Source organism: Euleptes europaea, chromosome 6, assembly GCF_029931775.1.
Source record: "Euleptes europaea isolate rEulEur1 chromosome 6, rEulEur1.hap1, whole genome shotgun sequence".
Classification (NCBI taxonomy): Eukaryota; Metazoa; Chordata; class Lepidosauria; order Squamata; family Sphaerodactylidae; genus Euleptes; species Euleptes europaea.
In genome coordinates, this window is record NC_079317.1 from 105875510 (window position 1) to 105888531 (window position 13022).

Sequence of the window (13022 nt, forward strand, 5' to 3'; positions counted from 1 at the left end):
TTGTCCCAACTTCCCCCCCCACCCCCCCCACCCCCTGACATTCCCTTGGCGGTTCCACGGGATAAAGCGGTAAACTCTTGGCCGCCTTGCTTCAAGAAGGCCAAGGGGGGTGATGCTCATCGCCGTCCTCTTTCTGTGACCCCCTCCGCCCACCCGCTCGCTTTTCCTGGTTCTCCTTAGGAAGCCGCGGGCAAGCCCTGGCATCCCACAACATGTGTCCAGCAGACCCAGCCTTTGAAGAACAGGTCAGTACGCAATTCAAGATTTGCTGTAAAATGCTGTAAAGGTCTGGATGATCGTCTGCCATCACTGAGGGCGGTCTGTAGGGCATTGCTGGATTGGTAAGAATTGGTGGGATTGATAATAATTGGTGGGACGGCTGAAGAGGGTAGGGTTTATGGAGCTGAGGGATGGAGTCTGGGATTTGTCGGAGGAGCAAAGTCAACAAGGAAACTTTGACTAATTGGTTGTACGCTGAAACTAGTGGAAGAGTATTTTAAGACCGGAATATCTGGCCTTGTCTTTAGATATTTCATTACTTCATTTTTTTTACTAGCATCAAAAGCAGTCTTTGTTAAATGAGACCTTAAGTAGAACATGCCACCTTTCTCAGTTCAGTCATTTTCTCTCTACAGCTTTTTAAAGATCCCTATGAAAGATTCATGTATCAGCATCTCCAGTACTATGGCTATTTCAGAGGTAAGAACATAGACTCCAGCCTGGTGGATTTTTTCCACCTGTTGAACTTTATAACAAGTTACTCTTCCTTGTTGCAGGGCTTTTTTTTTTTTTTTTTTTTGCTGGGAAAAGGTATTGGAGCCATTCGTGAAAATCATGAATTCCACCCTGATTGAGAAGGCTGTCCCTAAGCCTTTGAAGGAGGCAGTTATTAAACCTTTGCTCAAAAAAACTTCATGGGCTAGGGATGAGCTGGCCAATCACAGGACAGTTTCCAATTTACCTTTTCTAGAGAAAGTGATAGAGTGTGTGGTGGCAAAGCAGCCCTGGGGCTTTTGGGATGATGTGTCTGCTCTTGACCCATTTCAGTGTGGTTTCTGGCCTGGGTTTGGTTCCGAGACAGCTTTAGTTGCACTGGTGGACGATCTTCATTTAAAGTTGGATGGGGTCTTCTCTGGTGATACTGTTGAACTTCTCTGCAGTTGACCAGTCCATTCTTATCCATCAGTTTGAATATGGAGTTTGTATTAAGGGTAAAGCCTTTCAGAGGTTTCATACTTTTCTGTCTGACTGGACGCAAAGAGTCTCCTCTGGAGGTCAGAATCAACTGGGTGGAATTTATCTTGTGGAATACCACAGGGTTCTATTCCCTCACCCATGCTCTTTAATATATATATATGAGGCCACTGAATGAGATTACCCAGAGCTTTGGGATCGAGTGTCATCATTATGCAGATGACACCCAGCTCCCTATTTCATTATGTAAACCTCCAGATGTATCCATCTTGGTTCTGAAACAGTACTTTGAGGCTATGGCAGAACAAACTGAAGCTGAATCCAGGCAGAACAGAGGTAATGCTGGTCAGGAAGGCTGATATTCTAGAAGGACTGAATACACTTGTCCTAAATGAAGTGAAATTGGCTTTTACTGAGCAGGTTCAGAGTTTGGGGGTGCTCACAGACCATGCCTTGCTGTTTGAAAAGCAGGTTGGCAGTGTGGTCAGGAGCACCTATCAGCTGCATCTGATTCGCCAACTTTCTTGTACCTAGACTCAGCTGATCTGGTAACGCTAATCCATGGTTTTGTAACCTTGCAGTTGGATTACTGCAAAGTGCGCTACGTGGGGCTGTGCTTGAAAACAACCCAGAAACTACAACTGGTACAGAAAGTGGCAGCCCAACTATTGTCAGTAGCTAGCCGCTGGGAACATATTATACCCATTTTGAAACAGCTTCATTGGCTGCCAGTCTGTTTCTGGGTTTAGTTCAAGGTGCTGGTTATGACCTTTAAAGGCCTTCATGACTAACTATGGATTCAAATATCTGAAGGATTGTTTCCTTTCATAACTCTCAGTGTGCCAACTATGGTCATCAGGCTGCCGTCTGTTGGTTATCTCACCACTTAGGATAGCCTGTCTGGTATTGACCAGATCCCAGGCCTTTTCCATCATGGCTCCAGGTCTGTGGAATGGGCTACCTGAAGAGGTAAGAGGGGCCCTCTCTCCTTGGAGTTCTTCAGGGGATGCTGCAAGGCCCGCCTGTTTGCCAGGGTTTTTGAGTCTGAATTGGCAGGGGTGGAGGGGGAGTTGGGCGAAAAGATTTGGGGTTTCTTATTTTATTTGAAAGTATTATTGTAAGTCGCCTTGAACTATGAGGAAAGGTGAGATATAAATGTTTCAATAAATAAATAATACCGTATTTTTCGCTCTATAAGACGCACTTTTTTCCTCCTCAAAAGTGAGGGGAAATGTCAGTGCGTCTTATGGAGCGAATGCAGAGCCGGCCGCCCCGGGAGCTGGCTGGGACGCCGCCAGCTGGAGCTGGGAGGCCACTCCCAGCCACCCAGCGCAGCCTCCGCCCCCCCCCCCCCGCTTCCCGGTCCCGAGGCTCAGCTGCTGGGCAGATCCTCGGAACGGGAAGCGCGCGGGGGGGTGTATTTAAACTGCTCTGTGCTGCCTGCCCAGGCAGCGCAGAGCAGTTTAACCTCCCCCGCTTCCTGGTCCGAGGCTCAGCTGAGCCTCGGGACCGGGAAGCGGGGGTGGGTGGGTGCGAAGGAGCAGTTTAAAGACCCACCGCCCCTCCTGATCGGGCTTGCCTGACTGGTCCTGATCGGGCTTGCAGCCTGGAAAGGGAGGCTGGAGCCTTCCCCCAAGCCCCGCTGTGCGCACCGTCTGATCTCTCAGAGCGTGCACACAGTGGGGCTTTGAAGGCTTCAGCCTCCCTTTCCACGCTGCAAGCCTGACTGGTCCCAATCCGACTTGCAGTCTGGAAAGGGAGACTGGAGCCTTCCCCCAAGCCCCGCAGTGCGCACGCTCTGATCTCTTAGAGCGTGCACACAGTGGGGCTTTGAAGGCTTCAGCCTCCCTTTCCACGCTGCAAGCCTGACTGGTCCCAATCTGGCTTGCAGCCTGGAAAGGGAGGCTGGAGCCTTCCCCCAAGCCCTGCTGTGCGCACACTCTGATCTCTCAGCACGTGCACACAGTGGGGCTTTGAAGGCTTCAGCCTCCCTTTCCACGCTGCAAGCCTGACTGGTCCCAATCGGACTTACAGCCTGGAAAGGGAGGCTGGAGCCTTCCTCCTAGCCCTGCTGTGCGCACGCTCCACAGAGCAGGACTAGGAAACTGGAAGTGGAGTGCAGTAATCCCTCCACCCAGCCCTGGCCATAATAACCTCTCAGCTGTTGGTCGGGAAGCGCGAGGTGTGTGTGTGCAGAGGTTAAACTGCTCTGCGCTGCCTGGGCAGGCAGCGCAGAGCAGTTTAAACCACCACCGCCCCCCTTCCCGGGAGTCCCGGGAAGGGGGGCGGTGGGGAAAGAGAAGGAAAAAGGAGGAAAAAGAAGATAAATATATTTTCTTAAAGACCCAGTGGGTCTTTAAAAAATATATTTTTCTTCTTCTTTTTCCTCCTTTAAAAACTAGGTGCGTCATGGTCAGGTGCGTCTTATAGAGCGAAAAATACGATATTTTGGGGGGCTTACCAATAAACCTTCACTTATTTGTTTTTTCTTGAGCAGTTAGGAGGTACACTGTGGCCTAATTCAAGTGTGGGAAAGAACCATTGCTGAACTTTTAATCGGTTTTTTAAAAAATCTGTGCATTTCTGAACTGGTGAAAATATAAAGATTGCACTTCTAATTTTGTGCTGGAGAAAATAAAGCACCACCTTTTCCATTACACCTCAGCCCTAATAATTTTTGCTTTACAATCTCATTGATTTTAATAGTTTACTTCTAACTATGTGTATCTAGCACCACAGCCTTAATGTCCTGGTCTGACTAATTTGAAGTTTGTATGTTATCCATATTCAATTTAAAATAGTCCATGTTGTGCAGCTGATATTGACATGCTACTGATGTGTAAAAAATTTATCCTGCCAAAACAATGTTAGTTGTTTATTGGAGTTTTGTTGTGCCAGTGTAATGAATCATTGGAAGAATTATGGGTGAAATAATGGCCATTTGCTGGTATTTATTCAGGTTGGGTTCAAATGGTCCTAGTGATAAGGTTTCCACAATAGTAGTAGTAGTAATAGTAGTAATAATTGTCTTCTCAGGTGATGAACAGGCTCTTCAGAACTCCTCTTTACCTCTTGAGAACTGGCAGAAGAGCTCTCAATACATGTTGAAGCCAAGCAACTTCCAAAAGAGGGTTAGCTCAGAACTTCATGAAGACAAGAAGGTACTCTGTAAGTAAACTGAAAGCCCAACTGAGGATTGCCCTACAGAGAAAGAAGTGCATCCTTCAGCCCTCATAGCAGCATGCTTCCTGGGAACCTGTTAAGAAGTGAATAGCACTACTCTTTCTTCCTGTTTCTTTTTGCAGGTTCATTTATGACCGAGAAGGCACTTCTTAAAAGCAAACAACTTATGCTTAATCATCCAGAGGACCCTGGCGTTCTGCGCTTACGAGAACCTCGGAACCTTTTTTCTCTTCCCAACTGTAAAGATTCACTTTTGGCCCCACTCTGGCCAGTAGAATGTGAAGTAATCCAGGATCAGATCCGCCACATTGGTAATCTGAGCGATGGGTTGGAATGTAATTTTTTGTATGGATTATATTTTGTTATAACAGTTACTGGCTGTGCAGGAGCTGTGGCTGGAGAGATCTTAGTTTCCATTAGTACAGATCCACACTGAAAATGGACTGCAAATGTAAGAGCCTCTTGGAATGATACTAAAGTATGATACAATTTTTTAGAGTTTGTTCATATCCAAACAAAAACTTTTTTCTAGTTCACAGAAAAAAAGAGAAGGGATTCTCAAGGTACCGTATTTTTCGCTCCATAAGACACACTTTTTTCCTCTTCAAAAGTGAGGGGAAATGTCGGTGCGTCTTATGGAGAGAATGTGCGGACCCCCGCCCCTCCTGCCAGCCGGCGTTCCCTGGCCGGACGGCCAGCTGGGAGGCGGGGTATTTAAACTGCCCTGCGCTGCCTGCCTAGGCAGCGCAGAGCAGTTTAACCTCCCCTCCCCTCGCGTGCTTCCCGTTCCTGAGCCTCAGGACAACAGTACTGAGTAGACTACTGACTTGGATGGACCGAGGGGGGGGTCTGGTTAAGCATAAGGCAGCTTCACGAGGAGGGGCCTGTGGCTCAGTGGCAGAGCCTCTGCTTGGGCATAGCAGGAGGCCCCCGGTTCAGTCGCCGCGGGGCGCCTCCGCTCCCACCCGCCCCTGGCCCAGGCGAGCCCAGCGCTGCCAGGCCTCCGCCTCCCCCCCACTCGCTACACGGAGGCCGGGCGGGGCGGGCGGAGAGCGAGGCCGGATCCCGCCGCCGGGACGATCCGCCCGGCCTTCCCTCCTTCCCTTCCGCTCGCCCGGCCTCCGTGCAGCAGGGATCGCTGAGGGGGAAGTGGGAGAGGGAAAAAAGGAAGGCCGGGGGTGGGGGGTGGGGTAGGCCTGATGGTGTGATGCTGCCTTCGCTCAGCCTTCGCTCAGCTTGGGCGGGGGCGCTTCAGGGCCGGGAAGCGCGAGGGGGGGGAAGGTTTAAACCCCCACCGCCCCTCCAAAATACACATGAACACATGAAGCTGCTTTCTAATGAATCAGACCCCCCCCCTCGGTCCATCCAATTCAGTATTGTCTACTCAGACCGGCAGCAGCTCTCCAGGGTCTCAGGCAGGGGGTCTTTCACATCACCTACCTGCCCTGGCTCTTTAACTGGAGATGCCAGAGATTGAACCTGGGGCCTTTCAAGACCCCCCCCCCCCCGCCCGGCTTCCAGGGAGTCCCTAGAAGCCGGGCAGGTCCCCGGCCAACAGCTGAGCCTCGGACTGGGAAGTGGGGGGGGGGGAGGTAAAACTGTTCTGCGCTGCCTAGGCAGGCAGCGCAGAGCAGTTTAAAGACCCCCGCCCGGCTTCTAGGGACTCCCTGGAAACCGGACGGGGGTCTTTATTTGGCAGAATATTTTTTCTTGTTTTCCTTCCTCTAAAAGCTAGGTGCGTCTCATGGTCAGGTGCGTCTTATGGAGCGAAAAATACGGTATTTAAATCTATTCTTTGCTTTTTCTGATGAAGAAATTGATATTTGTGTCAGGAAAAGTAGGCAAAACATAACATATGCATGGTTTTATGGTTTTTTTATTTTTTTTATTTTTATTATTTTTATAATAAGAAAAACAAAACAAATTATACAAATCATAAAAAAGAAAACAGAGAAAAAAGAAACATAAAAAATACAGAGATACAAAAAGAGCACTTATACAACCGTCAAAATTACACCATATAATATAAATTGTAAAATACACAGTGCTCTAATACCCACCACCCACCTTAACAGTGTGTCCCACCACCAATAGACTTCCGGAGAAGTGTTTTGGCAGTATTTAAAATTACCTTATACTATTATTATTATAAAAAACATTACATTTTATCTATAATTCATTAACTATACTTGTAAAATTCATTTTCGCCAGTTTATCCCAATATGCGACGGCCTTTAACCATGTTTTTTTAAACTCTTCCATATCTTTACCGTGTAAAGAATCTGTAAGTTTGGCCATCCGCATATACATCTACAGTTTCTCTCTCCAGTCCTTAATTTACTTGCTTCCAGTTTTTTGCTATTATAATTCTTGCTGCCCCAAAGCTATATTGACATATAACTCTATCACATCTATCCATATTGTCTTTAGGGATTCCCAACAGACAAAAAGCAGGATCTTTTTTACTTTTATATTAATCAAATTATTAGTTTCCTTTAATATTAGTCTCCAAAATCTCTTAATTTTTTTACAAAACCACCATACATGCATAAACATGCCTTTTTCGGTTCCACCCAACATAAACCCATATCGTCTTTCTTCATTTTACTTAGCAGTACCGGGGTGATGTACCATCTATAAAACATCTTATATAAGTTTTCTCTTATTTCATTAGTAATTGTAAATTTGTATTCCCTCTTCCACAAGCTTTCCCATATTTCCAAATCAATATTATAACCTAACTCCTTCATCCATTTCACCATCACTGGTTTTATCCTTTCTTGTTCTAAATTCACTTCAATTAATAACATACATTCTTCCTATCAGATAATTCACAGTGGGTAGCCTATCAGTCCTTTATTTCCCTTAGTTAATATAATTTCTAGTTTAGTTAATATAATTTCTAGTTTAGATTTATTTTGATTAAATCCCCTCAAATTATCTTTATTAAATATATCCCTTAATTTATAATACATAAACCAGTCATTAATTTTTAGCTCTTCTCTACTCTTCAACATCCAGACTCCTTCTTTACATTCTGTGATTTCTCTATAAATATCAATATCCAGATTTAGTTGTACACCTCTCTTCATAAAAGCTTCTACAGGGTTAATCCAGCCAGGGGTTTTACATTCCAAAAATCCTTTATATTTCTTCCAAGTTTGAAGTAGACCACCTCTAATAATATGGGAATTAAATTCTTTGTTTACTTTCTCCTTTTCATACCATAAGTATGCGTGCCACTCAAAGCGTAAACCCCTCTAATTCTAATATTTTAGGATTCTCTAATAGAATCCAGTTTTTTAGCCAGGTGAAGCAAGCTGCTTGATAATACATTCTCAAATCTGGTAATCCCAGGCCTCCTGTTTCTTTTAGTTCAACTAAGTTATTATATGCTATTTTATGTCTTTCCGTACCCCATAAAAAATTTAAAATATCTTTTAATATTTAAAACAACTTTTAAATATCTGTGCTTCTTTCAAAATTGGTAGGTTTTGAAATAAAAAAAGCATCTTAGGCAATACCATCATTTTAATAACTGAAGTTCTACCCCATAGTGATAGTGGTATTTTCCCCCAATTTTTGAGATCTATTACTATCTGTTGCCATTGTTTAATATAATTATTCTGAAATAAATTGAGATTATTCGGTGATAACCATATGCCCAAATATTTTACTTTGTGTTCAATATTAAACCCTGTCTTTTTGGTTAATACTTGTTGCGAGAGAGTCATGTTTTTAACCAATACGTTAGTTTTATTTTTATTTATTTTAAAACCTGCAAGCTTTCCATAAACCTCCAAAATTCTATTCCAATTATCAATTTGCTCAGTAGGATCCATCAAAAAACATACAAGGTCATCTTCATATGCTTTAATTTTATAGTGATTTCTCCCAATTCGGAATCCAATTAATTCAGTAGATTGTCTAATCTTTTGTTATAGGACTTCTAATACTAAAATAAACAACAAAGGGGAAAGAGGACAACCTTGTCTCGTTCCCCTTTGAATTTCAAATTGTGATGATAATATTCCATTTATTAACAAACTAGCCGTCTGATAAGTATATACATTTTCTATAGCTGTCTTAAAATTTACTCCAAAACTCATACAGTCTAATATTTTTTTCATAAAGTTCCAATTCACATTGTCAAACACTTTTTAAGCGTCCAAAAATATCATGACTACCGGAGCTGTAGTTTGTTCAGCATATTCTAAAAGATCTATTACCACTCTTACATTTTGGCTAATCAATCTTCCAGGTAAAAATCCTGCTTGGTTTTCATATATAGTTTGGTTTAATACCTTTTTTAATCTAGTTGCTAAAATCGCAACAAATAATTTGTAATCATTATTCAATAATGAAATAGGTCTATAGTTTTTAACTTCCAATAAATCCGAATTCGCTTCTATATTCGCTTGTTTCCATGTTTGAGGGATAAATCCATTTTGCAAACAGGAATTCATCACATCTAATAAATAAGGGGCTAATTGTTCTTGAAATGTTTTATAATAAAATGCTGTAAACCCATCTGCCCCAGGTGATTTGTTCAATTTACTTTTCCCTATTGCCTCCTTTAGTTCTTCCATAGTTATTAGAGAATCCAATGATTCCCTATTTTCTTGTGATAATTTTTCCCAGTCAAATTGACTGAGATATACATCCATTTCTTTCTCTGATACTAAATTCTTCCTGTATAAATTTGTATAATCTACGAATGTTTCCATAATTTTTTGTTTATCATTTGTTATCTTACCCTCCCTTTTAATTTTTAATATTGGTAATTTTTTCTCTTTATGTTTAAGCTGCCATGCTAACATTTTATTCGGTTTATTGGCGTGTTCAAAGAATCTTTGTCTATTAAAAATATTTTTCTTTTCAATTTCATCAGATATTAAAAATTCATATTGATATTGCCATTTTTTCAAATTATTAAGCTGTTCCTGTTTCAGTGATTTATCTTGTAATTTTCTAAGCTGTCTTTCTCCTTGTCTTATTTCCTCTAAAATATTTTCTTCTGGGCCTCCCTCTCTTTGAACCATCTTGTATTTTGTTGTATTAACAATCCTCTAATTACTGCTTTACCGTCATCCCATACTACATCTTCCCGAGTACCCTTATCTGTGTTTTCAACAAAATAATTCTGTATATCTACCTTTAATTTATCCACTATCTTTTTATTTTTTAATAAAAATTCATTTAATACCCATTCTCCTATCTCCTATTTTAACTCTTATTGGTATAGCATTATGGTCTGACAATACCCTGGGTAAAATCTCCGGATTCTCTGAGACATTTGTCAACCCTTTAGAGAGCCATAACATATCTATTCTAGAATATGTAAGATGTCTAGATGAAAAAAATGCATATTCCTTTTTATTGCCATAAACCAATCTCCAGATATCAAACATATCCCATTGATCTGTAAGAGCATTAAAAATACCCGGTAGCTTACCCTCACATTTTCCCTTTTTTTTCTTTGCAGACCTAACTAACTTGGGTTCTATTACCCCATTAAAGTCCCCCATCCAAATCATTTTTTCTAAAGCACATTCAGCCAAAATTGTAGCTAAAGTATTATAAAACATTTTTTGATTTGTATTAGGTGTGTAAATTCCCACCAATAGAATCTTTTGAAAACCACAAGTTATTTCTACCATCAAAATTCTTCCTTCCTTATCTTGAAAGATAATTTTAGGTTCTAATATTGCCGGTAGATACATAGCTATACCATTAGTTTTTTTCTTCTCGTTACAAGACGTGAAGAGTTTACCTAACCTTGGTTGTTCCAATCTAAATATATCCTTCTGTGAAATATGCGTTTCCTGTAAACAAACAATGTTAGCTTTAGATTTTTGTAAATGATAAAATACTTCCTTCCTCTTTCTAGGAGAATTCAAACCGTTGATATTCCATGACAATACCTGTAACATATTAAAATTCAGTTAGACCCATTTTAAATTTTACATTTTTTAATCCCAAAGATGTTATCCATATTTATTCATCTTTTATCCCGTACCCCCCTCCCTCCCCCCCTATTCCCATTAAGATCAGTTCATAACTGCTCAGCCATCCTTATCATCTGACAGGGAATCCTCTGCTGGTTCAGTTGGCAGAACCCCACCGCTTGCTTCTGAGGCCTTTTCCTCTTCAGTAGGTTCTTTGGCAGGAGGCTGTTTAGCTGGTTTAAAAAGCTCTGAGTCATACCTTCTTAAGAATTGTTTAGCCTTGCTGGTATCTATAATTTTAAATCTTTTAGCCTTGAAAAGAAGAGATGCCTTGTGGGAATTCCCATCTGAATTGAATCCCGTTGAGCCTCAGTCGTTCTACAATCTCTGAGAAATCTTTTCTTTTTCTAAGCACTCTTCCTGGAATTTCCTTCATCAATCTCAGAGGGGTACCCTCTATTGTAAGTGGAAGTTTGTAGTGGGTACTGAGAATAAGGTCACGATGACTCCTGGAGAAAAGTTGAACCAGACAGTCTCTTGGTACTTTGTTTTTGGTTGCAAAAGAAGAGTTAATCCTGTAGGCCATTATAATCATCCCTTCAACAACTTCTTCCTCTTCTTGCAAAAAATCTGCCAAAAGTACTTTTAGATATCCTTTTAAATCTCTGGTTTTATGTTTGAGAACTCAATACACAAGTGTATGTTTCTCCACATATAAACTTAGTTACACTAATGTCGTTCAATACTTATTGCTGTAATTTATGAAGGATCTTGTTCAACATCTGTGTAGTATTAGGTATGTTTTTATGCTGGTCTTGGACCGTATTAAACTCTCTTTGTACTTTGTACAGTATTATCATGATTTTGTATCAGCTGTACATTTTCATCACACCACTGTTTCTGTCACACTGATGCATAGTGAAAATTCTTGTAAAACAGTTCCCAAAAGATTGATCCCTGAGGAAATTTATGCATTATTTTTTCTCCCATAAAAATCTGTCTTTGAACAAATACTTTGGCTGCAGTCCTGAAGGGGGGTCGGGACTGAAGCTCCTTAGGAACTGGTGTGACCCCATGCTGGCATAAGTCCCCCTTTAACCCTGGATAAGGTGCACTTACACCATCCCAGGGGCAAACACACCAGTGTCAGGGAGCCACAGAGCTTGGTGCAGCCACTCTGGTAGGGAATTCCAAGAAGGAAAAGCCTGTGCTGGCGTGGGGGGGGGGGGGGCGTTCCTAGGGGCAGAGCTGCTTTAGGCAGCTTCCTAACCCCTTTTGCCCTGGTAATGCCCCCTCCTGCTGCGGTGTTGCAACACTACCTTTATTGGTGGTGTAGCGTCGCTGTTTTCAATGGGGGCATTTTCCTTCTTTTATATTTTAAATTCCTTTTATTTTATTTTTGGCGGTCGGGAAGCCTCTGTGGAGGCGGCATGGCTGTGTCACTCATGGCTGCTGCCTAACTGACCCTCCTTCAGGAATGGGCTGCCCATCTGCTTCTGTAAAACTAGGGCTTATCAATTTTACAGTACATATACTATTGCGAAGCTTTCTAGTTTAAGTAGCAATTTCTTCACAAATTCTTCCTTGTCATGCCAAAACAGTTATTTGGGATTGAATTGAATTGAATTGAAATGGAAAGTACAGCAAGAAACTAGGCGATGAAGGGAAAATATCTTCATTTACTTTCCCTGGAAGTACAAATAAAGCAGCAGTGAAAAAAATGTTATTTTGTATTTTGTTAGAGTGGGTTCCTGCTGAACCTGAACCATTCTATCAGACAACAGGAAATGAAATGGCACCAGAAGTAATGGGAGAGGAGTATGGAATTATTGTTTACTACATAGATCCAGGTATTGACATATATAGTCTGAAATTAAGCTATTAACAAGATATACAGTATATATCAGGGTTGGGTTTTTTGGTGAATAAGAACAAGGCAGTAATATAAAATATGAAAATAGCTGTCCCCTGGATGAATGCTAATTGCAAAGAAATGAATTATTTAACCTGAAAATATCATAGCTGTATTAAATAAGTAACATTTCTGCCAAGAACTTCCTAGGTTCTACTATATGGCTTTTTAGTGATCTTCATTTATATGTTTTACAATCAAGTTGCTGTTCTGTTTGAAAAGCACCTTGCTTGTCAGTGTTGAGCAGTTAGGGCTGCTGCCGGAAAAAATCTTCGAAGAACTTTCTGCCCCAAGTTTCCTCCTGGCTGTAGCCTTTTTGCATGTTAATGTTAGATTTCCAAATTGTATGTTCCTCATGATGTGGAACAGGATTTTTGAGGATGAAGATGTACTCAGTTTTGATTTGTTTGGTTTTTGAATAGGAAATATAGATTTAATGTTCTGTGTATTTGTTCATGTACAATAACACTTATCAGTTGCTCTTCACTGCAAGACTTGTTTCATATCAGCTCAAAGAACTGATACCTTCCAATGAACTGAGGTCATATAAACATCTTAATCATCAGAATTGAATCTTTTTTTAAAAAGCACTGCATGTGGATAAAGACAGAAGTAATATTTAAATAGTTGTTATAGCGCGTCTCTCACCCACAGTGTGGCCATGGCTTCATTGGCACATCTATATGCCAGAAAATTAAATGCTGGATCAGCTGACAACTTGCCTTTTCCCCATGATGTCTTCTTTATCTTTTAAAGTAACTCATGCCCATTAATACACCCTTCTT

General features: G+C 41.5%; 1 protein-coding gene across 1 annotated transcript in view; it reads left to right on the plus strand.

Annotated features, from left to right (window-relative positions):
• Nucleotides 1-198: 198 nt before the first annotated feature.
• AGBL2 (AGBL carboxypeptidase 2) overlaps nucleotides 199-13022 on the plus strand; it is a 54764-nt gene continuing 41940 nt past the window's right edge. Inside the window, exons 1-5 of the mRNA XM_056850893.1 lie at nucleotides 199-245; nucleotides 636-699; nucleotides 4231-4362; nucleotides 4500-4688; nucleotides 12068-12175. Coding sequence (XP_056706871.1) covers nucleotides 213-245; nucleotides 636-699; nucleotides 4231-4362; nucleotides 4500-4688; nucleotides 12068-12175 — 526 coding nt within the window. The 5' untranslated portion in view covers nucleotides 199-212. The remainder of the gene's footprint in view (nucleotides 246-635; nucleotides 700-4230; nucleotides 4363-4499; nucleotides 4689-12067; nucleotides 12176-13022) is intronic.